The sequence below is a fragment of the Prionailurus bengalensis genome, chromosome E1, assembly GCF_016509475.1.
Source record: "Prionailurus bengalensis isolate Pbe53 chromosome E1, Fcat_Pben_1.1_paternal_pri, whole genome shotgun sequence".
In the NCBI taxonomy this organism is placed as follows: Eukaryota; Metazoa; Chordata; class Mammalia; order Carnivora; family Felidae; genus Prionailurus; species Prionailurus bengalensis.
The window spans coordinates 60,941,105-60,964,654 of NC_057347.1; the positions used below are offsets into that span (position 1 = coordinate 60,941,105).

Genomic DNA, 23,550 nt, shown 5'->3' on the forward strand with positions numbered 1-23,550 from the left:
CATCACTCCCAGGCCCTCCTCACCTATGACCTTTGTTTAGGGGCGGGGGTGCAGGCAGACTGAGGGGCTCCCGGGTCTGGGGCTACACTCTCCATCATCACCCCTCCCCGGAACTGGCATCCTGTCCCAAAACAACTCAGCCTGAGTTACATCTTCACCACATCCAGGGAGGTTTTGGGTGCCCTGTGGCTGGGCTGTGCCCTCCGGGGAAGGCGGCTCTGACTTGGAGCCTGAGCACAGGCTTGGGGACTGTGGAGGCCTCCTCCTAACAATCCCTCCCAGTGAAGTGAATGCAACCCTCTACCAAGCACTTTTTCTGATGAACATCCCAGGATTGGAGATTTTTAAACAATCAGTCAAAGGCAGAATTAAAAACAAAGGCCAGATTAGAAGGCTTTCCCTAACACGACAGAGTCCAGACAACACAGCCTTGACTAAGTCACGATTGTTTTCATTTAATATATTTATCCTAAATCATTAAACGTTTTTCTCTTAAAGAGGTATCTGATTCGGGGCACCTGGGTGGCTCAGTCGGTTAAGTGTCCAACTTCAGCTCAGGTCATGATCTCCCCGTTGGTGAGTTCGAGTGTCGCATCAGGCTCTGTGCTGACAGCTCGGAGCCTGGAGCCTGCTTCGGATTCTGTGTCTCGCTCTCTCTCCTCCCCTCTCCTGCCCATGCTCTCTCTCTCAAAAATAAACATTAAAGAAAAATTATTAAAAAAAAAAAAGTATCTGATTCAAGTAGTATAAAACATAATGACCCCCCGCCAAAGGTGGGGTTTTGCTCATCAGGGCTTGGAAGCAGTGGTGAATGGTCTGAAATCTACACCCGGCAGATGCCCCACCACCACAGCACAGCAGACTGTGCTCAGGAGGGGAGCCCTTGCCAGGCCCGGGGGAGAGTGGGGAGCAGGCGATGGTGAGGCCAGGTGTCCACCTGTGAGGGCAGGGACGAGGTGAGGCCTCCAGCCCAGGGCCCAGAGACATGTGGGGCCTGCCAACAAGCTTCATGTTCTCTGTGAGTTGTGAGCAGCTGGGCTGAACCAAAGAGGAGCCCTGACTGGGCACAAGGCCAGGAGGGATCTCACCTGCTTCTGCTGGTCTGACATGTCTACACCACTCCCAAACTGACCAGGCTAATCCCACACCAGCCCTTCAGTGAGGGTGGGAAGCCTTGGGCAGAAAGGTGGTGTAAGTATATATCTTATTAGAAAGTATTACATATAATCATATTTTCCCAAAGAAAATATTTATTGTGGTGACTTTCTTCCCTATACAGAAAAACTGTGATTCCAACAGGTTAAATAAAGAACTTCTTTAAAATCTTAACAAAACTGTGCCCACAGTATGCCAGCCTCTACATTCCCATGCGTCTATGTGTGCAGGTTGGAGTCAGAGCCCTGAGGGGAGTGGGATCAGGCCTCTGGGGCAGTAACAACACTGCCCAAAGTGACCTACAGAGTCAACACCCTCCTATGGAAATCCCTACAGGGTTTCTGTAGGAAAGAAAACCCCCATTGTAAAAGTCATGGAATTTAAAGGGACTCAAAATAGAACAATCTTTATTATTACTTATTATTATTTAAATGTTCTCCCTGAGAGACAGGGAGAGACAGAGTGCAGCTAGGGAGGGGCAGTGAAAGAAGGAGACACGGAATCCGAAGCAGGCTCCAGGCTCTGAGGTGTCAGCACAGAACCCACTGCAGGGCTTGAACCCATGAACCGTGAGATCATGACCTGAGCCAAAGTCAGATGCTTAACCGACTAGGCCACCCAGGCGCCCAGCCAGAACAGTCTTGAAAAGCAAAGACAGAGTTGGTGGACTCACACTTCCCATGAAAAAGCAAATTTCAGAACTTAGCACAAAGCTACAATGTGGTGTTGACACGCAGACAGAACAGAGTCCAGAAACAAACCCTGGAAAATGGTCCGATTTTCAGTGAGGCTGCCAAGACTGTTCAGTGTTGAGAAAGCTGGGTGTCCACATGAAATGATGACATTGGACCTTTCCCCAATACCATCTACAAAAATGAACACAAAATGGATGAAAGATCCAAATGGAAGAGCCGAAACTGTAACACTCTTAGAAGGAAACATTTTGTGACCTTGGATTAAGCAAGGGTTTCCTGATGTGGCACCAAAAGCATGTGTAACCGAAGAAAATACGTAAGTTGGACTTCATCAAAATTAAAAGCTTTTCTGCTTCAAAGGATCCTATGAAGAGAGTGAACAGATGCCTCACAGAATGAAAGGAAGTACCTGCAAATCACACACCTGATAAGGGTCTAGTGTCCAGAATGTATAAAGACCTCCTAGAATTCAACGAAAGACAAGTAACCCAATTTAAAAAATGATCAAAAGACTTGAAAACATATTTCCCAAAAAGACACATGATGGCCAATGAGGACTTGAGAGATGTTCCCATCACCAGTCGTAGACGCCATGAGATACCACTTCACGCTCATTAGATGGGAAACGAACCAGAAAGGAGCAAGTGTTGACAGGAAGCAGAAAACCGGAACCTTTGCACCCTGCTGGAGGGAATGTAAAATGGGCAGCAGCTGTGGAAAAGTTTGGAAGTTCCTCAAGACGCTACACATGGAATTGTCATGAGAGCCCATGATTCCACTCCTGGGTCTGCCCAACAGAATCGAAACTGGGACTCAGACAACGTGGCACAATGTTCACGGCAGCCAAAGGGTGGAAATAACACAGTGTCTATCAGAATACAAATGGATAAACAGAACGTGGTATAGACACTACTTTCACACAATGGAATATTACTCAACTATAAAAAGGAAGAAAATTCAGACACTTTATAACATGGATAGACCTGAAAACATCGTTATGTGAATAACTCAAAAACAAAAGGACAAATATTGTATGACCCCCACTCACAGGAAATCTCTGGAAGAGGCAAATCTTAGAGACAGAAAGCAGATGGAAGTTTCCGGGGGCTGGGAGAGTCCACGTTGGGCGGGGACAGTTTCTGGAAGGGCCTGAACTATGGCCTGTCTGAAGTGCCAAGCTGTGTGACATATGTTTGACCACAATTTAAAATGATTTCCTTAAAGAGAGGGGAGGAGAGGTGACCATGGAAACAGTCAAACGGCAGCCCCAGATCTGGAAACGGAAGGAAATAGCCCTGCCCACACCTTGACACTGGACCTCCGACCCCCAGAGCTGTACGCCATGAATAAATCTGTGTTGTTTAAAAAAACCAGCAACACTCAGCATGACCATCAGTGCGGTCGGAGCCAGGAAACATCCCTGTGCTGGGCTCATGTGAACTCTGGACACTGGGCTGCTAGGGAGGGGGGTAGGGAAAACGCTAACAAAATGAGTCCTTGCCTTGTGTACTGCATCATTTCTTCAGTGTGATCTCTGTGAGGCCCATGGGGGGCTGTGGGCTGCAGACCCAGGGGGCGCACTGGGAGGCCCGGGGGCCCAGGGGCAGGACTGACTCAAGGAAACCATCTTGTTCTCCTCAGGAGCCTGGGAGAGGGCCCTCGTGTGCACGGAGGGTGTCCAGGGCTCGGGGCCACACTAGGCAAGCCTGACAGGAACTCCTCTCCACAACCCTTCATTCTGCCTGAAAGGTGACGGAACAGAAAGAACAAAGAAGGCACAAGTCTGGTGGCCATTTCTTTCAGTCCCATCAGAACAAGCCAATTGTTTTCAAAACCCAAAGGACAAATTGGCTCATCGAGCTCTTTGCTTTTGCATCCAACTGCCATTTGTTACTTGTCAAAGTAACATCTCCCACAACACACCTCTGAGAGGCTGCATTTTGTCTTAGCTTTCAGTCAACGTTCAGAAACACTTGAGAACACAGGACGCCAGCCTTCTACCCGGTTCGAGCGGTCTGACCATGCAAGAGCAGACTAACATCTACTGAGCACCTCCCATTTCTTTCAAGGGCCCCTGCCTGCCATAATTCTCCAGGTTGGACCACACCTGACTCAACGGAACAGTTTATGGTTCATGCTTTACCTCCACTAAGCTGCAAACAGGAAAGAGCCATTTGAAAACACACAGATGACACCCAAGGAAGTTTCCTTCTTCACGAGAAGGCCCAAGATAAGAACAAACAGCACGAACCTGCAGGATGGGGAGAGGGGTGACTTCGACTGGCGTGTTTCTCTTTCCTCCGGAGGGAAGGCTTTTACCTTGGTGGATTCATCTCCTTCTGGGCACCTCCATATTCGAGCCCGGAGGACACTGGCTCCCTGCAGGCTAGCTCCTCGAATCATTTAAAGGACTCACAACAGACCCCGCTATGGCTTTTCTTTTCCACTTTTTACGATTCTGTATTTACTACAGTGCACATTGCCTTAGCTAGTTACCATAGCGTCAGGGGCCAGAGAACAGGATGGCAGGTGACCACATTTATCTGCTGACGCACAACGCCTGCTTGGCCATGTCATTAAAATTACATAAGTTAAAGCACATGGAGAGGAGAACCAGGTTTGCTGAGTAAACTTGTTGTTTTTAAAGGGCAGGTGAGGGGTGGGAGAAAGTCATGAAATTTAAAAATTTCGAGGGAAAGCGTTTTCTTAGGAAATACTTCCAGCCATGCCACACAACTTGAATGCACATCACAGGTTACTGTAGCAGACGTTCAGAGCTCCCTGAGGCCAGCACCCAGGGGTGAGGGTGGCAGGAGGCCTCCACAGAGGGCAATGACCACTGCCCTGTCCTCTCTCTGTGGTTCTCAAGGTGTGGGCTCTGGGAACATGCGGATCCGCACGCCCTCGGCCCCACCCGACTGCAGCCTGCGGGGCAGGAGCCACCGCTCCAGGGCAGCTGGGTACCACGCAGAGAGAGCAAGAAGACAGAATGAACCAGCCACCGAGCTGCTGGGCCTGTTTCTTGTGAAAGAGAGAGGATGCATCCCAAGAAGGGCACGCAGCTGAAACGTTCTCAAGGATTATTGCTGTTCGCAGACAAGTGTCAGGGGTGGTTGCCAAGGTGGTGAAAACAAGCCAGCATGCCCGGCCCTGCCCATGCTGTCAGGCCTCAAGCCCCCTCGTGAGAAGTGGTGCTAACGCTACCACCTGCCCCAGGGCTGAGTCCCTGAGAGGTTCCTTAGCGTCTCAGGCCACTTGCCGGCACAGAGAAGGCTGACCAACGCCACCGACGTTACAGCCAGGTGCTGGCAAATTAACCACACTGCTGCCGAACCCGAGGTAGGCAAGCCTTCCCTGTAAAGTGCCAGCTACTAACTTCCAGGCTTCTCCGGCCTAGCTCTGTGTCACAGGTACTAAGCACTGCCGTTTATGAAACAGCCACAACCGTGGGCATGGCGGTGTGCCCACAAAACTTTACTTACAAAAAGGGGCAGCAGAACAGATCTGGCCCCCCGAGCCAGTCCCTGGTCTAACTGGTAATGAGTGGCGCGCTGGCTTCAATTTAAGTAACAATTGCTTCTTTGATTACTTACGCCTGGAACAGGCTGTGATTGAATGAGGTACAGAAAATTCCCGAGGCAGGCCCGCAACAAATTTAGAATTCTTGGAACCAAATGCAACAGATCCAAGAGGCCTAACATACTCTGCGGGTTAGGTCACTGCGCCTAGTTGAAGCTCAGGCACAGGCCCCGGCAGAGGGCGCGCGAGGTGCGCGCACCAGCGGGTGGCCGAGCAGACTGGACACCTGAGCCGCACAAGGCCCCGAGCGGCAGGTGTGCGGCCCGGCAGCCTCCCGCACCTGGCGGTCCACGCAGAGCCCCCGGCCCCCGCCCAGGCCCCCTTCCCTCCGCGGAATCCCCGGCGGACAGAGAGCGCACCAGGACCGGTACCGAACGACCACAGGTGAGGGGGGCGGGGCGCACACAGGTAAGGCAAGGGGGAGGCGCGCACAGGTCACGGGACGAGGACAACTGGCAAGGGGAGGGGGCGGCGCCCGGGGAAGGCGCGCACTCAGGCAAGGGGAGGGGGCGGCATTCCCGGGAAGCGCAGCTGCAGTGAGGAGGTCCCAGGAGCTCCTGGCTCTCACTCTCGGATTCCTTTTCGATTATGTCTCCTTCACTGTCAAGCTGTCACCCTTTCTTCTGGTTCTGATGTGTCACTGACTGAAAAATCAGAAAATCCAGTTTCTTAGAATTTTGTCAAAGAAGGGGTTTCCAGGTGAGGCTCGGATGCTGCTGTTCCGGGGACCTGGGGGTTTGCTTTTGGTTTCTTCCCTTGTTTTGCCACCAACGCCAAGTGCACTTTGCAAAAATAAATCCCATGTAGGTCTTAAAAGGTAAAAACCTATTCCAGTGTGCCTCCGGGAGCATACACACGGAAACAAAACACCAAGGGCTCTGGCCATCTTTGTCCTGAGTAGAGTCTAACCTCAAGAGAGGCCCATGAGGAACCTATATGTACAGACTGATCCTTTTAGATGCTGTTGGTACTCAAACAAGACAAAACTAAGGATTACAGACTTAAAGCGAGATTAGTTTTTATTTAGAAAGGAAAAGCCTGTGAGTTAAAGAAAATGAACCATCTAATGAAATTCACAGACCTCATTAGTGGTATCTTACCAGGAAGTGATATGAATTCTTCTCAGAGAAACAGAGCAGAGTTTTGTGTGACTCATTTCCAGATTCCTGTGGTTTATTATCCTTATTTCTAATTTGTTGGAAGACTATCTTTACACAGATAACAAATGTTCCAGTATTCTGACACTGTAACACCCACATAGCAACAAGAATAAACTTTAATGTTAAATCCAAAATCTGTGGCTTCTGGGTTTAATAGAAACAGACATTAGTAAAAAGTTTCCTTTCTCCCTAGCAGTATGTTTTAGAGAACTCGCTAACTTCTCTAACATGTTGAAAGTTGCCAGTTTACATGGATCTGTACTGCGGACACGGGTTGGTGATGCTCCTTTTAAATGAGAAAATGAAGAAAAACAGTACAGGTTAGTCTGTTTCAAATTATGTTTTTAAGTTTCGTGAATGCTAATTGATTAGAATTGGGTCAATTCATTGTGCCATGGAGGACAGACACACTTTCACGGGAAAGACACACTGAGGTAGATGAGTAAGTGAAACGTGGTCTTTTTGCACAAGCCAAGTGAGTCTAACCGTCTTGCTGTCGATGCTGCTCACATGAAAAAGGAAAAGCTGGGAACCAGCCGCCCCAGGACAGGAGAGCACCCCTAACCCCCACCCCCCACTGTCTTCCAAATCGGCCCAAGGCTAGTGTCACTTAGCTTTGCCAGGTGGACTGGTGGGAGGCCTGGGCAGGACCAGGGCCCCGGGCATGGCCTCGGGGCACAGTGGGGTCTGGTCTGCCCCTCCCTTTGATCTCCCTGATTCAGGAGAGGCAGGTCCCTTGGGAGCAGCATCTCGTTGAAGGCGTAAAGCGAGCACCAAATACCAAATCATGCTGCTCCCACCTCACACGTGGGTCAGTTTACATGATGAGCAGGATCTGAGAAATGGTTCAGAGAACACATAGCTTCTTTTTGTCTTGAGAAACCTCAGACGTTAATTTCCCCTAACTTGGTAAAGAAAAACACTACTTAAGAGGACTCTTAGTTATTTCTATGATGTTTAATACTTAAGTCTTCTTAGCCCTCCAATCAGAACTCGAATTTCCGGCTGAACATGTGCCCACTGCGTTTAAATCGTACCCTCGGTGTTTAGCTACATAGTTCCTGCCTGACTCACATTCTACCAGAAAGTCACACACAGGCAGACACAGGAGCGTCAGTAGTCTCTCCCGCTGGGATGACGGCACACTCAGCTGCCAGTGCACCAATATTCGGGAGTGAGGGGGGTATTTCCAGAGACCCCTTGCTGGTGCCACGCCGAGCCTGGCCCTGTGCAAGGAGCCTCTGGGTGCCCCAAATTGGGGGGAGTTCTGGGCTGACTGGAGGCCAGAAGCTTTCACGTTGAATATGACATTTTAATCCCCAGTTAGGAACAGGAAAGCCCTTGCTAGCTCTTCAGAGTTAGTTGAGAAAAAAAAAAAAAAAAGCAAACCCAAGTGGGTATCCTGACAACATGTCTGTAAAAAGGCAGCGCCTCCCAGAATCGTGAGCCCTGCAGGCCCGGCCCCTCTCTGTGGAGGGAAGGACCAGGCCAAGCGTGGCAGCAGGGACCACAGACCTCCTGCTGCTTCTCCACACGTGTAGTGATGCTTACACACCCTGTAAGTCTGCAACCAGACCTCCATGGTTTCAGCGACTCTGCATCATGGACTTTTGCTGCTTCGAGCTGTGCCATGCCCTTAGGCCCTTACCAGCTGGAGGGGAGAAGGCCATGTGCACTGCCAGGCTCGGAACAGCAGCCCCTGCACACTCCACACGCGAGGGGACACTCTCCGTTCCGGCCAGGAAGCCTCCAGACACAGTGTGGACTCCACTGCCCCCAGCCCACGGCCAAGCCTCTGCAGGCACCTAAACATCTGTGAGCTCCTGCCTCCAGGCCCCCGCATCACTTGAGTGGAGCATGCAGGCCACACAGGACCCAAACACTGGCTCCTTCTCCTGCCTGTTCAGCTTTAGGAGCAACTAAAACACAAATTAGCTTCTCTGGGCCTTTAACCACTGGTGTGTGTAAATATCCATTCATGGAATGTTCTCAAAATGTGACAAGAAAATCTAAAAGCAAAAGCACCTTCTGTGTGTGTGTGTGTGTGTGTGTGTGAGAGAGAGAGAGAGAGAGAGAGAGAGAGAGAGAGAGAGAGAGAGAGGAAACAGTATTTAAAAGCAAAACCCAGTGATTCCAGCATCTGGCAGACCCAAAGCTGGGACCAGAGTACCTGTTCCTGCCTCCTCTCTGGGCCACCCCACCCTCACAGGTGGTTTCTGGGCCACCCAGACACTCTCTCCCTCACACTGCCCTGCTCCAGTGCACCCTGCCTTGGGGATGGCCTTTCCTGGATGCCTCTTCCCTCCCACAGCCTGGCCCCATCCCTGCCCCCCTCCCGCCCTGTCCACCTGGGCCTGTGTGGCTGGGCTGCACCTGCACCCTCCCCAGGCTCCAGCCAGGCCTTCAGACCTGCCAGCTGGCTCCAGCGCCCTCCCAGGCCAGGCTCCTCTGAATCACTGTCCCCCTCTCCAATGTCTCCAGTGTGTGTCTGCCAGGCCACACTCAGGAGGTGGGCAAACACGGGTGGGCTCCCAGACGAGGGCAGGAGTACCTGAGTGAGAAGCTGGTCTGGCGCTAGCTGGTTGATCCACCTTGTGTATCGCTCAGTGGAGTTGGGAGGGTCTCTCCTCACCTGGCAACCTACAATCTGTGAAACAAAACAGAACTTAACAAAGTCACTGTGAGCTCGCGTGCGCACACGCCTGTCTACATGCCTCACCTGGTGTAAGCGTGCACAGCCAGCGGGGAACTGAGACCCCACACTAGATCGGGGAAAACTTCTGGGAGTAAAGGGGAGAGGGAGGGCACCCACTCAGTGCAGAGTTCCGGGCGGACCCCACACCAGACAGTTCCAGCAGCACCCGTTAAACTACTCTGGGTTAGAACCGTCACAGATAACCCTTCCCCCTTAATGCGTTCAAGTTACAATGACCTGTACACAAGGTCGGACATCCAGGTGCTTCCAGTAACTTTTTCTTGAGCCAGAACTGCAGCAGACATGAGAAGGTTCTGCTGCAGCTTCCTGGGCAGGAAATCCAAACGGTCCCATTTCTCCATAATGTTCGTGACTCAGCCTCCCGAAGGCAGTAACACCTCTCAATAAATAAGAGTCCAAGGGTACCAGCGGACAGGCCCTCCCCATCCCAGAAGGAATCCTGGTTCTGCAGTGCAACACCCTTCCCATAATGTACCATTTTCTTACCACTCCTCCTACCCTTGGTCCTCGAAGCCTGGCCCTGCCTCCTCTGGGGGACAACAGGACTCCCTGTGCACATCCCTGCTTCTGCACCCCTGGCCCCCAGCAGCCCCGGTTCGCCCCTCCAACAGAGCTTGAAACCTAGGGACACCATCTGCACTTCTGTTTAAGTGTCTGCCTGCAGGATGTTGAAATAGGTCTATGACTGCTGTGTGAAGGGTCCAGTCCTCCAGAGTCAGAGTCAGTTGTGGGAAGAGGCTGGTCCCCACTGCAGGCATCTGAGTCTGGCACTGCAGGAGGGAGCCCCCTTCAAGGGAGGATGTTGGGCAGCACAGGGCCTGCCCCTTGCTGAGGCTCAAAGAGCTCCTGTAAGGGTGCTAATGGCTGGCCCCAGACTCTGCTGTCTCCACCTTACAGTGGTTACTGAGACCCGTATCAGCCTCCTTATTAAGAAATTAGCCAAAGTTCCACCACGATATTTGAATTTCTTACATCTTGCTCTCTATAGTACTTATGCAGAGTGATTTATATTAATGCAGAAGTGCTAATGAAGAGCTTTGAGAAAGTTTTTGCTTGCTTGCCATTTTTTGCTGATGGGCTTTTTAAAACTTTTTTTGAGAAAACAGTAGATTCACAGGTAGTAGCAGTAATTGAGAGAGATCATGTGTATCTTTTACACAGTGTCTCCAACAGTAACATCTTGAAAAACCACTGCAAGTTACCACCAGCAAAGGGAACGCTTGCAGCTTCACAGCCACACCCCCTCTCTGTAAGTGGCAGTGCTGATCTGTTATTCCAATGCTGTAATTCTGTCTTTCCAAGAACGTTTAATCAACAGAATCATACAGTGTGTAGCCTTTTGTGATTGGATTATTTTCTGCTCCCTAATTTTCTGGAGACTCGTCCAGGCTGTTGTGTGCAACAACAGTTTTTCCTTGTTTGGCTGAAAAACACTGCACAGTACAGACACTACGGGACATGTGGGCTGTTACTAGCATTCTGCGACGAACATTCACGTACAGGGTTTTGTGCGAACGTGTCCTCATTTCTCTGGGGTAAATGCCCATGAGTATGACTGCCAGGTTGTACGGTATTTGCATGTTTAATTTGCTAAGAAAGTGTCAAACTGTTTTTTCCACAATGGCTTCACCAGCTGTGTGTGAGTGACCAAGTGCTCTCACATCCTCACCGGCCTCTGGCGTGGCTGTGGCTTCGGTTTCGGCCCTTCCAACGGGTCTGTGGTGACCCTCATCACCGTTCTAACCTTGTTTCCTGATGGCTGACCCTCTTTCTGTGGCTTATGTGCTCCCGTCCATCCTCTTTGGTAAGATGTCTCTTCTCCCTTTTCTAATGGGGATAAAACACCCTTGGCCACAGGTGCATGTGCTTTTCCCATACTTCCCACAGAGCCTGTCCCCTCCTTCTAGAACCATGCACTGAAGACAGGTGTGTTAGAACAGCTCCTGACTCCCCAGGGCCTGATCTGACCCAGATGTACTTCTGTGTCTATTGTATCTATTTTTTGGTCTTGTCAAGACTGGCTTTGCATCTGATTGTTGAGCAGAAAAGATTCTGGGAGAAAAAAGGGAAAATGATCCAAAGCTGTGAGGTAGAGAGGCACCTGGATGGCTCAGTCAGTGAAGCGTCTGGCTCCTGGTTTCAGCTCAGGTTCTGATCAGTTTGTGGGTTTGAGCCCCAAGTTGGGCCCCATGCTTACAGCACAGAGCCTGCTTGGGATTCTCTCTCTCCCTCTCTCCCTGCACTTCCCCCGCTCATGTTCTCCCTCTTTCTCTCTCAAAATAATAATTTAAAAAAGCTGTGAAGTAGAAATCTTGTTTCAGAGTTGTGCTCACACATGGATACAGGGGCTTAACTTCCACACACAGATGCCACAGACCCACGCCCCACGCCTGCTGCGTCCTGAGCAGCTGCTAGGGGTGACAAACGGGCCAGGCGCATAGCAGCCCACTCCCAGCGCTTGTGTCCAGCCGGACGAGGCTCTTGTGGGCTCGCGGGTGCTCACGCTGCTTCCACGGTGAGCCCTTTGCCCAGATGCTGGCTTCTGATGAAGGCTAGAGCCAAGTGGGGTGGAGTCTCACATGGAGAAAGAGGGCGGGTGAGGTGACATCTGCCTTCCGTGGCGAGAGCACCTATAGATGAAGAGGAGGGTACTTCTGTGTGCCTTAACACTTTCTGAAAACAAAGTGGCCTGGCCCACAGAACAGAAACCACGGGAAACCTTTTCTTCCTGAAGACGTGTCTGTAGCGTGACACCAAGCTCTTCTCCTGAGCCAACCCCCCGCCTCCAAAGCAGGAGGGCTGGCGCGAGACGTCTCCAGTGACCGAGTACAACATATGCTCAATGTTCCACGTGCCGCGAGACTCACATGCCCTGGGGCAGAGCCGCTGTGACAGGAGCCTAGCACAATGCCCTGTATGCAGGCGGTGCTCAGTAAGCACAGGCTGAATGAACCCAAGGGCGCGTGCTGGCTTTGGGGATGCACTGCCTCCTGCCACACACCTAAAAGTAGCCGCTAGAGTAAGGCTCTGGAGAGGTGTTGGCCGGTTCCTCTGAGAGCATGTGCTGCCAACCGGGCAGATGGCAGGGGATCCTGGAGTGTGGTCCCTACAAACGCTCTTGAAACTTTCTGAGCTTATATGGGGGCGTCTCAGATCCAGCAGTTTGGCTGGGAAAAAAAGGTCAGAAAGTAAAGAAGGTTACTGGACGCAGAATGGAGGTAGCTGTCCAACCGCTCTGCCTGCCCTTGGCCTGACTGGCGCCCACCAAGCCTGGGATCTACGTCCCTCCCCCTGAACCCGGGAGGGGGGGTGGGGGGGGTCAAAGGGATACCAAGACAACACAGCCTCCAGTCTATTCTCTTAGGATCTTGTTTTTGGACGCGGCTGCCAAGCAGCGAGGAAGCCACGCGGCCACCAGTAGCCACCAAGGCCTCAGCCGCACCCCGCCCACAGCTGAGGCCCACCGAGAGCAAAGCCCTTTCTGAGGTCCAGACCCGCGGTGTCTGTGCGCGTGGTAACTGGGGGGCTTGCACACCACTACGTCTGGACGCTTGAATAACGGTCACCTCATCAAGCCCACGGCCAGCTGGCTGGCTGGCAAAGAACAGACGAGGCCAAAATCTGGCGCCTTCTGTGCAGACCCTGGTCAGTCTGAAAGGGACTTGGAGACAGGCGGCCGTGCTGTAGGCTGTGCGTCAGTGTGTGCGTCAGTGTGTGCGGCGGCTGCGTGGCGGCGTGTGCGGCGGCTGCGTGGCGGCGTGTGCGTCAGCGGCGGAAGGCACGGGCCGGGGATGCAGTCGGTGGCGTGGGAACCGTGTTGCATCGGGACAGATGCAGCTGAGCTCGCGGTGAGCACAGCACGAGGCGCAGACCACAGACGTGTGCGAACACCTGGAACTAGTGCAACACTGAGTGTCGGTCACACCCAAGTCCAAGGAAGACAACACCTGGCAGAAGCGCCGGCTTCATCTGCCCTGCCCCCGGCCGGAGCCACCTTCCGGCCACGCGCCAGGATGACCAGCACTCAGGAAGACGAGGGGCCGTGCTGTTGTTCTCCGGAACTTTAAGAAACAGGGCTGTCACACTGGGCACAGGCTGCGGGTCCGCAAGAGAAGTGGTGGCAGGCGTGCCAGGGGTGGCCTGTGGAGGAAGGAATGCCTGCACATATCACTGTGGCAAAGCTGGAAGAGTCTACGCCGTCACCCCGCCGGCCGTGGGCTCCACTGTCACCCGAGCAGACCTGGCTTCCGGAAGTGTGTGTGGGACGCTGGTCAGAAAAGAGGGCAGATACGGGATCCAGGGGAGACCCGACCTGCTCCACCCAGAGAAGCTGGCTGTGGGGGACCCACTCCCTGTGACTCATGGATGACAGCTTGGACGGTTAGAAAAAACCAAACTTTACTTTTAGGTCAACTTCCAATTACCTGGACAACATTCACAACTAGGAGTCAAGCCCGTGAGGCTCACACACATGCAGAGCCCTGGCTGGGGGCCCGTGGCACCACAAACACAGGTGTGCTAGTGTCTCGAGAGCACTAAGTATCAGCCATGGCTGGGGTGTACACAGGCCACACTCACGAGACTCAGGTGTGACGGTCACATAAACGTGCAGCACGCGTGGAGGAAAGCATGCTCGGTTATGTGGTTTTTACCCCGCGAAGCCCCCAACTGTGGGACATGAGCTGCCTCCACCCCCACCTCTCAATTGTCTCCGGTCCCTGACCTCTCGGGCTTCCCGCCTGAATTCCATTGGGTCCTTGCGACACCCCCCACCCCCACCGTCTTCTGCTGATGCTGTATAAACACCAGACCAGCACCAAGGCCTGTCCCCGGTGGGGACACCAGCACCAAGGCCTTCCCCATGGGCCTCGTCCAGGGCCAGCTGCAGCCACTGAGGCTCTCACACCCCATCTGCACTGCAGACCAGGGGTCCCCAGCCAGTCCTGTGCACTGTGAGGCAGAGGGTGGACTGTGGGGCCAGGCTGAGCAAACCTTCTCTCAGCCACCACGGGGCGTCCAGGGGGCACTCGCTCCCGAAGTGCTAAACCAGAATCGGGAATGGCACCTACTGTGGGCTTTGTGGGGCACACAGATGCCAACAGTGGGTCTACCGTCTCGCAACCCACGTGTCAGGGCAAACTACACCCTGTCCTGTTTGAAGTGACCGTGCTCCCTCTTCAGGTGGCCGTGTGGCTCCTGGGACATGGGCTCAGGTGGCCCTCCTATGCAGTGGTATCATTCAGTGAGCTGTTACTGCAGGCTCCTGTGGGGAAAAGAGCCAGCAGAGGCCACTCTTCTAGGGTGGGCTGAGGGCGTGCTGAGCAGAGGGTGCACGTGTTGGAAGGACAGAAGGACCATGGCCCCCACGGCCCCCTCACCTGGAGGATAGAGGAGCCTGCCACCCCCCACTCCCCAGCTTTCCCACAACTCTGTGTCCACCAGACAGGATGCTCACCAGCTTGCTGCTAACAGAGCAAGGCCAGGATTTACCTCTGAATCCTCCAAGCCCCCTGGAGACACAGCAATTCAGGGAGGTAGGAAGTCCCGCCACCAGCTTGCAGGGGCCCAACTGTCCCAGGCCACAGTGGAGGAGCCATCAACAGTACTGCATCCAGAAGCTGCACACCTGTGCAAGGGGCCCCCACTTCTCCTGTGGGGCTGCCTCACCTCTTTCCACCTTCCTGAAACTACGTACCCTAACCCTAACCCTACCGCTCTCCCTCTCTGCACTCCTGCATGGGAGACCCCACAGGGAAGGCCCAGGCCAGAGACAGCGGCTCCCCTGACTCACCCCAACACCCATCCCAGAGCTGATCTCCGCTCGGCAGTGTCCGATAAGCAGGTAGGTAAATGTTATCCTGGGAGCTGCCCCATGGCACCCAACATCAGACACCCCAAAAGTTCTGCAGTAAATATGCAATGGCTCAGTTTATGGAAACTGTCACCGAGGGCCTTTGCTTCATAATTACATGGTCTTCTTGTAAATGACCTTAAAAAAATGACTAAGGACAAGTATACCCTTAGAACTCGTTTCATTTTTCCAAACAAACTACAACATAATTGACATAACCAACCAGCAACTGCAAATTAGGATTTTTGTAAGTCATGATTTTAAAACAAAACAAAAAACCCCTGGGGCACCTGGGGTCCGACTCTTGGTTGTGGCTCAGGTCATCATCTCGCAGTTTGTGGTTCAGGCCCCACATCAGGCTCCACACTGTCAGCAAGGAGACTGCTTGGGATTCTCTCTCTCTCCCTCTCTGCCCCTCCCCCAGTCGCTCTTTCAAAATAAATAAACTTAAAAAAAAAAAAAAACACAAAAATCAGCCCCACAGCAACAACTCTGCTGATTTTGCTCTGGGCAACAAGAGTATGGCATCCCGGTCTACACTCCACACAGGAGCAACCACTCCCGCCACTTGGCCTCTCCTTGTAGCTGGGATAGACATGCAGCAGGAGCAAGCAGCTTCTCCTGAACGTGGGAACACAACATCGAGTAAATTTATGAGGTTAACAAGGAAAACTCTAACCTAGAACTTTATAAAACCTATAAAAATGCAAACTAATGTTTTAATTAAGACAAAATGACAGTGTGCATTTTCCCCAAATTCCTTATGTGTCCCAAGACTTGGCAATCCATTTGCACCTATGCGTGAAGAACCACCCAAAACCATTCCATTAACGAAGCAAAATGTGTTTGATTTCTGCAGTATGGAGAACAAATCTCACTCTCTAAGTCATCAACACTGGTGACAAACTCTTCAGAAGTTTTAATGCAGAGCATATTTTAAACCCCTACCACGTGAGCATCACTCTAAGAGATGTGGCATCTCAGGACGGCTGCCCACCACAGCACAAGCACCTGCCATGAGCCTCACAGGATGCTTGCTGAGGGGCGAGGGCTCAGTGCTGAGCCACCACCCCTGGGGGCTTTCAGGAGATGCCGTAACCTGTCGACACTGTATGTCAGAGCATCTTTCTGACATCTGTTCATTTCCAGCTAGAAAGCATCAGAGATTCAAGAGTCTGTGTAAACTTTTAGCAAGCATCTCCTGGGGTCTGTGGTAGCTGATTGCTACGAAATCTGTATTTGTACATAGCCGTGGTTCTAACACTTGGCCGACCCGTTTCCTGTCAGGATCTGGTGAATGTTGCAGAACCGTGTGCAAGCCCCACAGCACCTACGAAGGTGTGCCTTGCACACCCTGGCTTTCACGCCCTCAAACACTGCACTGTCTCCCGCTTCCTTTGTGCTCTGGGGTCTGGCTCGGACGTAGGCAGCACTGGCCACAAGCAACCTCCTGTCTGTCATGGTCAGTTTTGTGCCCACTTGGGAGCCTAACCCTACAGTTCCTCAAACATCACCTGTGTGCTGCCAGGAAGGGGTTTTGCAGCCATGACTCAGACCTGCGACCAGCTGACTTCCTGGAGGACACGGCTGGTCCCATTCAAGCAGGGAGCGGTCATGAGGAAGCTGTGGGTGCTGGCTCCCTGCCTGCCTGGTTTCACCAGCCAGTGACATCACACCCCTGCCGTCAGGACCCCAGGACGCACAGTGGCCCCCAAGACACTATGCCAGCCGAGAGGTCACTTCTCAATGAAGGAGCGCAACTGGGCACTTTCAAACCTCCTATGCATCCCACCTTCCGGAAGCTTCCAGCCTGAGGAGCACTGTAGTAGCTTCTCAAGATGCAGCTGAGGGGCCATTTTTTATCTTCTTCCAGGTATATTTCAAGGACATGTTTACATTAAAAATGTGTCATTTTAAGCAATGTAAGTGCAGTTACACTTCAGGGACTGAGGATCTTCAGCATCAAGCTGAGTGAGAGCCCCTTGAGGGGAGCATGAGCACGTGTTTACAGGGCAGACCAGGTGCCTGCAGCCCAAGACCCTGAGTCACAGAGTCATGTGTGGGGCTGGGCAGCTGGAGACGAAAGCACAGGGTGCTGAATTTCTTTAGAAGCAGAAAGTCCGTGCACTGAATTCAAAGCTCCAAAACAAAGAACTGCTGGAAGAGAATTTATTCATCTGGATGCACAAAAGTTGTTCAAGCTCCTTGGGAAATTTTACCTTGTGCACTTTTAAGCCTCTCACAGTCCCTCACACCGTTCAGGTTTGCTGAGGATGGCTTGCTGAGCCCTGCCCTGCCCTACACACGGCCTGGGGACAGCCTGAGCCCTCTGGCACCCAGAGCCTATGAGAAATGCTGAGCTCAGGCCCCACTTGATGCCCAGAATCAGATCCCTGGGGGCTCGTCATGTGCCCGTGATGCTGGAGGAGCTTCAGTGCAGGCGCCGATCCAGCACTGTGGCAGAGGGAGCAGAACCTGGAGTTGGGGGCAGGAGGGAGGCCGCCCACTGGGTAGACGGCACGGAAGCTGGTTTAAGCAGTCCTGCAGACCCTTCTGTTTGACGATTTCTAAGATCAGTGATCATCACAGTAATTCAGACATTTTCACTAAAACTTCGGCACAGACGTTTAAGCAGTGGGTGCTAGGGTCAGACGTAGGCTCTGGGATCAGCCACCAGGCTGGAGCTATACAGAGGCAAGTGCCCCTGGGTCTGTGATGCCCTTCAGGTCCACGTGGGCAGGTGACACCTCCCCTACACGGGGCTTCCGGTCAGGAAATGAGGCCCTCACCCCACGAGTACCCAGGAAGACGGTCCTGGCTCATGGATGACAACTGGGAAGCCCTTCTGAAGTTGAGAACTGTAGTCTGAGGACTTATAGGTAGTAAGAATAACCCTGTAAGCTGCTGACACAGTGTGTGCTTCTACACACGGCGTCAGAAATACTCATGAAAATAAAACCAAACCGAGAAGCCCTGTGTGCGCAGGAAAACAGCCTTGAGTGTCTAGAGATCTAAGAGCCACTGCTCATGCTCTGATGGGGCAGTCGTAGCCTAAAGAAGAGCCTTAATGCAAACAGCCGCGACATCACTTTCATCAAAGTGGACAACAACTCAGAGACAGATGCAGGACTCACACTCGGGGACAAACACAGGGCTCACACGTGTCAGAGACAGAGGTAGGACTCACACTCAGGGACAGGCAGAGGACTCACACTTGAGGACAGACACAAGACACACTCAGGGACAGACACCAGGTCTCACATTCAGGACAGATGCCAGGACTCACATTCAGGGACAGACGTCAGGATTCACACTCATCAGGGACAGATGCCAAGACTCATACACATCAGGGACACATGCCAGGACTCACCCGTATTAGGGACAGACATCAGGACTCACACGTAAGGACAGATGCCAGGACTCACACGCATTGGGAACAGACAGAGGACGCACATGCACCAGGGACAGATGCCTAGACTTACACTTGTCGGGTGTTGGGCAGCAGCTTCCAGTTGCAATCTCACCCTCTGAGGCATCATGACGTCATCCTGAGGAAAAGAACACAGTTTAAACTCACATAACCCACAAACAAGAAAGAAACAGATAGAAAAGCCAACAGCAAAATGGGCAAGAGCCAGGAACAGGCAATGCAGATGCTACCCATGGGACCAGGAACCCTGTTAGTTGGCAGGGAGATGCTGGCAGTCCCCACGATGGCTCTCACACTGCCATGTGCAAGCACTCCAGAGGGCACTTGGCCTCGTCCAGCAATCTGAGGATACACATCCCTAAGACACAGGCCCCACACCACTGGGAAGGGGCATCTTGTGTGCCTTTCTAGAAGTTGGACCAGCCCAACTTTCTAGAAGTTGGCCTACAGAAATACTTGTAGAACAAATGAAATGTCCGCTCAAGACTGAATTATATTTTCGATTACTTCACCAGTTACAAAACGCTCACATATACTTTTTTTTTTTTAAATTACAATCTTGTATAATTGAAGGCAGGGCAGCTAAAATTATCCCTGTTTTGTAGCCAACGAAAACAAGGCTTGGAAAGGCTATGTATTTCACCCAAGGTCTCATAGCAATTACGTGCCAGGGTTAAAATTTGAACATGGGATTAACTGAGAAACCAATATTTGCTAAAACCAAAACTGCCCAGAAATTCCTGTCTCTCAAGAACATTCTAAAGTAAGTTTCCACCACTTCCTGAACTAGAATCACCCCCAGCGTGTCTGAATAAAGTCAACCCCTGCAAGTATACAGAATACTGAAGACAGCTAACACCCCCACTGACAATTAGCTTAGAAATTCCAGGAGAAACGCAAGGAGCAAAGAAGCCCCCAAACCAAGCAGCATGACAGGTACCCCATGATTTCAGAGCACACACTGGCCTGTAGGTCACAGAGAAGCTCCTTGTTCTCCCGAGACCATTTTGAAAGAAGAAAAACTTGCTGATGGGATGAATGAAAAGGTCTTTATTACACAAGAAAAGCCATGTGCTATTTTAATAAACAAGCTCAGATGTGTTTCTGCTGGTGGCCATGATCTGCACCACTTTTCGTGTCCTGCAAAAGGCCCCATTCTGGTCAAGGTCCAGAGTTCACAGCTGGTGCCCAACACCAGGAGCTGGTTTTAACAAAAGTCACCTGGTATTTGAGATGCAAAGGAGAGGAGCCTAAGGGGTGGATACACAGTCCTGACCCCACAGTGCACAGGAGGGAGGGCTCAGAAACCTCCACACATGTTTGCCTGAGAGTGTGCAAGGTCCCCAGACTGGCTGAAGTTCCACAATGATACCCAGTTAAGAAACAACATTCTCGGCAGCCTAGGGCAAAGGATTTTGATGTATTATAAAAATAACATTAATTCAGAATGAAATGCTGTTTCCTTTCTGACCACAATAATATTAGGTAGAAACAAGCTCATCTAGTCAAAGAATTTTGTAGTTCAAAGAAACCTGGAGCTTCAAATTAAGTAGCTTCTGAGTGAGAATGGCCCTGGGAGAGTATGGCTATGGGCTCCTGGGGATGGCCAGGGCCACGGTCAGGCAAGAGCTAGAGGCAGACAGAAGCCAAGGATGGGACGTGCTGCCTGCAAATCAAAGTTGCCACCAGCCACAAGAAGATCTCCCTCTACGGCAGAAAGCAAGGTCAATTTGTGTGGGTGTGTGTGTGTTTGTTAAGTGTCTTTATGCTTGGCTTTCAGACTCAAAGACAGAAGTTATGTGGTCATGTGCTCAGGAGGCTCCCCGAAGAAGGGGAGGAGACAGAGCAGACTGACTAACAGGTTGAAACCCTGCTTGCAAAGTACAGGGTCAAGAAATTATCAAATGTTAGCTACCTGTGTGTTTCTGCCAAAAATTCTGACTTATGGAGAAATTTCCTGCTCATGGTTTGCTACTTGCTCATGTGCCAGGACAGGGTCCTGACCCCAGTCAAGAGGCCTCCAGGTTCCACCCGCAGAAATGACACACTAGCCTTTGGCACACAAATAATCCTGCTCTGTTCAGCTAAGAAAGCTGTGTAAAATATCTTAAAAATCTTAACAGCAATAGAGAGTTAACGAGAAGCACTCGGGGTACTGGGTCCAAATCCAGGCAGGGGTGTGAACAGGAAAACACCAGCCATTTCTGCCCCGGAGGCATCAATGAGCCTAACGAAAGTCTGAGAGGAGGGAAACGGGAGCCCAGGGCTGCTCAGTGTCAGGGAGGGAGTGGGTGCTGCTCACCCACCGCACTTGCCAGCTCAGGCCGCAGCTGCTGTCTCCCCAAGGCGACAGGGGCTTGAGGGACAATGGCCACAGGGCCCCAGGCACCCGGAGGAAGTGAGGGGGAGTCTCTGAGGGAGGACTCTCATCTGAGGCAAGGCCTCAGACTGCACAGGTGCTAAAACACAGCGGCCAGCACACGAGGGTCACCAGGCAGACAAAACAACACATGGTAAGACTCTCAGAAAGCAACCACTAAGAAAATAACTCAAAGAGTTAAAAATCAGTAATTTTAAGCAGTGCACTGGAAAATATCTGTTCAATAAAATAGGTGGAAGCAGCAAGGACAGAAGACGTGAACAAAAGAGACGTGAGGCCGAAAGTAAACGGGGAACGCATGAGCACACACAGCCAAATAAACAACAAATGTGAAAAAACTCAATTCTTTAACCAAAACTAAACACTGTCAGATTGGATTAAAACACACACACACACACACACACACACACACACACACACACACACAGAAAGAAGATCTACTGACGTGCTATTTTCAAGACACAGATATCAGGTTCCGACACAGAGCGACTAAACGTGGGAGGGCGGAAGATCCCACGCAAACTGAAGCCAGAGAGACGGACAGACCTTCGGCAACAGGATGCCTGGAGACGGGGAGGAGGCTACACGCGGACAGAGGGCCGCCATCAAAAAGTAAAGGTTGTAAATGCACTTGGGTGCTGGCCACAGAGGAAGAGGAAATAAAAAGCACAGACCTGAAGAAAGAAAGGGACAACTCAACAGCAAAAGCTGGAAATTCAGACACTCACTGTGGGCACCGGGCAGGACGGCTGGACAGGCCAGGCCACCCGCAGAGAGAAGGGAGGCAGTGCCATCGACCAGCACTCAACCCACCAGCGCAGGCTCGTCTACGCAGCAGGGACCACAAATGTGAAAGCATTAAGATCATATGAAACCTGTTCTCTGACCACAGTGAAGTTAAGTCAGAAACCAAAAACAGGAGGGTATTTGGGAAATCTACCACCAACGTGTGGAAATGAACAATTTACTTCTAAACAGCCAACAGTTGCAGAAGAAATCACAATTATAAAATATTCTGAGCTGAATGAAAACATGATATAGCAATACGGCAAAAGCCACACCTGTACCAACAAAGACTGATTTCTTAAGAAACAACAATAAAAAAGAGAAAACTAAACCAAAAGTAAGAAAAAAATAATAAAGATCAGAGCAGAAACAGAAAGAGACAGAGAAAAGAAAAGCAACAGAAACAATCAATTCAAACAATGATTGGTTCTTTGAAAACATCAAATTTAACAAACTTTTAGCTAGATTGGAGACCAACAAACTTTTTCTATAAAGGGCCAGAGAGTAAATATTTTGGTCTTTGTGGCCATATGTGGTTTCTGCCAATATTCTTGGTTTGTTGTTGTTGTTGTTTGTTATTTTGTTTTTATAACATTTTAAAAATAAAAAGACCATTTTTAGCTCAGAGACCATAAAAAACAGGCTGCCAGGGGTTTTGTCCTGTGAGCTGTCATCTGCTGACTCCTGAGCGAGACAGACCAAGAAAAAGAGAAGACGCAAGTAAGTAAATTTAGGAATGAAAAGGAAGACAGCAAGGCTGGCCTCAGAGAAGTTAAGAGAACTACAGGAGAGTCCAAACCAACTGCTCACCAACAAAGCAGACAATTAGATGAAACAGATAATTCCCAGAAAGATATGGGTTTCTGAAACTGACTGAAAAAGAAAAATAAAAATCTGAAGAGATCTATAAAAAGTAAAAAAAAAAAAAAAAAAAAAATATTGGGCTAGTAATTAAAAATCTCTCCCCACAAAAAATTAAAAATCTCATGGGGTGCCTGGGTGGCTCAGTCGGTTAAGCATCCAACTTCGGCTCGGGTCATGGTCTCGCGGTCCGTGAGTTTGAGCCCCACGTTGGGCTCTGTGCTGACAGCTCAGAGCCTGGAGCCTGTTTCGGATTCTGTGTTTCCCTCTCTCTCTGACCCTCCCCCGTTCATGCTGTCTCTCCCTGTCTCAAAAATAAATAAGCGTTAAAAAAAATAAAAAATAAATAAAAATCTCTCCCCACAACTCTCCAAGTTCAGACGGCATAAGTAGTAAATTCTACCAAACATTTAAAGAAGAAACAGGGGTGCCAGACTGGCTCAGTTGGTAAAGCACATGACTCTTGATCTCGGGATTGTGAGTTCAAGTCCCATGTTGGGTGCAGAGATTCCTTAAAAATAAAATCTTAAAAAAAAAAGAAGAAACAATATGTCACCTTCACCACAAAGGCTCCAGAAGTGGTAGAGGCAGGGATACATCTTACTCACTCCAAGTGGCTAAGTACTTCCCGGTACCAATGTCAGAGACAACTTAAGAAAACTACAGAGCAATATGACGCATGAACATATATGAAAGAGTGCTTGACAAAATATTCGCAAACCAAATCGGCAACAAGTACAAAGGTTTATTCCAGACCAAATGGGATATCCCTGGGAATGCAAGGTTGCTTCACCATCTGGAAGTCAATTAATATCATACATTATATTGACAAAAAAAGAACAATTGCTACCTGATGACCTCAATAAATGCAGAAAAAGGATTTCACAAAATCCAGTGGCAATTCAGGAGAAAAATTCTCAACAACATAGGAATAGAA

General features: G+C 50.8%; 1 protein-coding gene across 5 annotated transcripts in view; it reads right to left on the reverse strand.

Annotated features, from left to right (window-relative positions):
- The window catches only part of B3GNTL1 (UDP-GlcNAc:betaGal beta-1,3-N-acetylglucosaminyltransferase like 1), a 98,633-nt gene that overhangs the window by 35,567 nt on the left and 39,516 nt on the right, over positions 1 to 23,550 (reverse strand). For all 5 annotated transcript variants that reach the window (XM_043585487.1, XM_043585490.1, XM_043585489.1 and 2 more), the window contains 2 exons: positions 18,639 to 18,704; positions 9,141 to 9,236 (listed from right to left, as the gene is read on the reverse strand). In XM_043585487.1, coding sequence (XP_043441422.1) covers positions 9,141 to 9,236; positions 18,639 to 18,704 — 162 coding nt within the window. The remainder of the gene's footprint in view (positions 1 to 9,140; positions 9,237 to 18,638; positions 18,705 to 23,550) is intronic.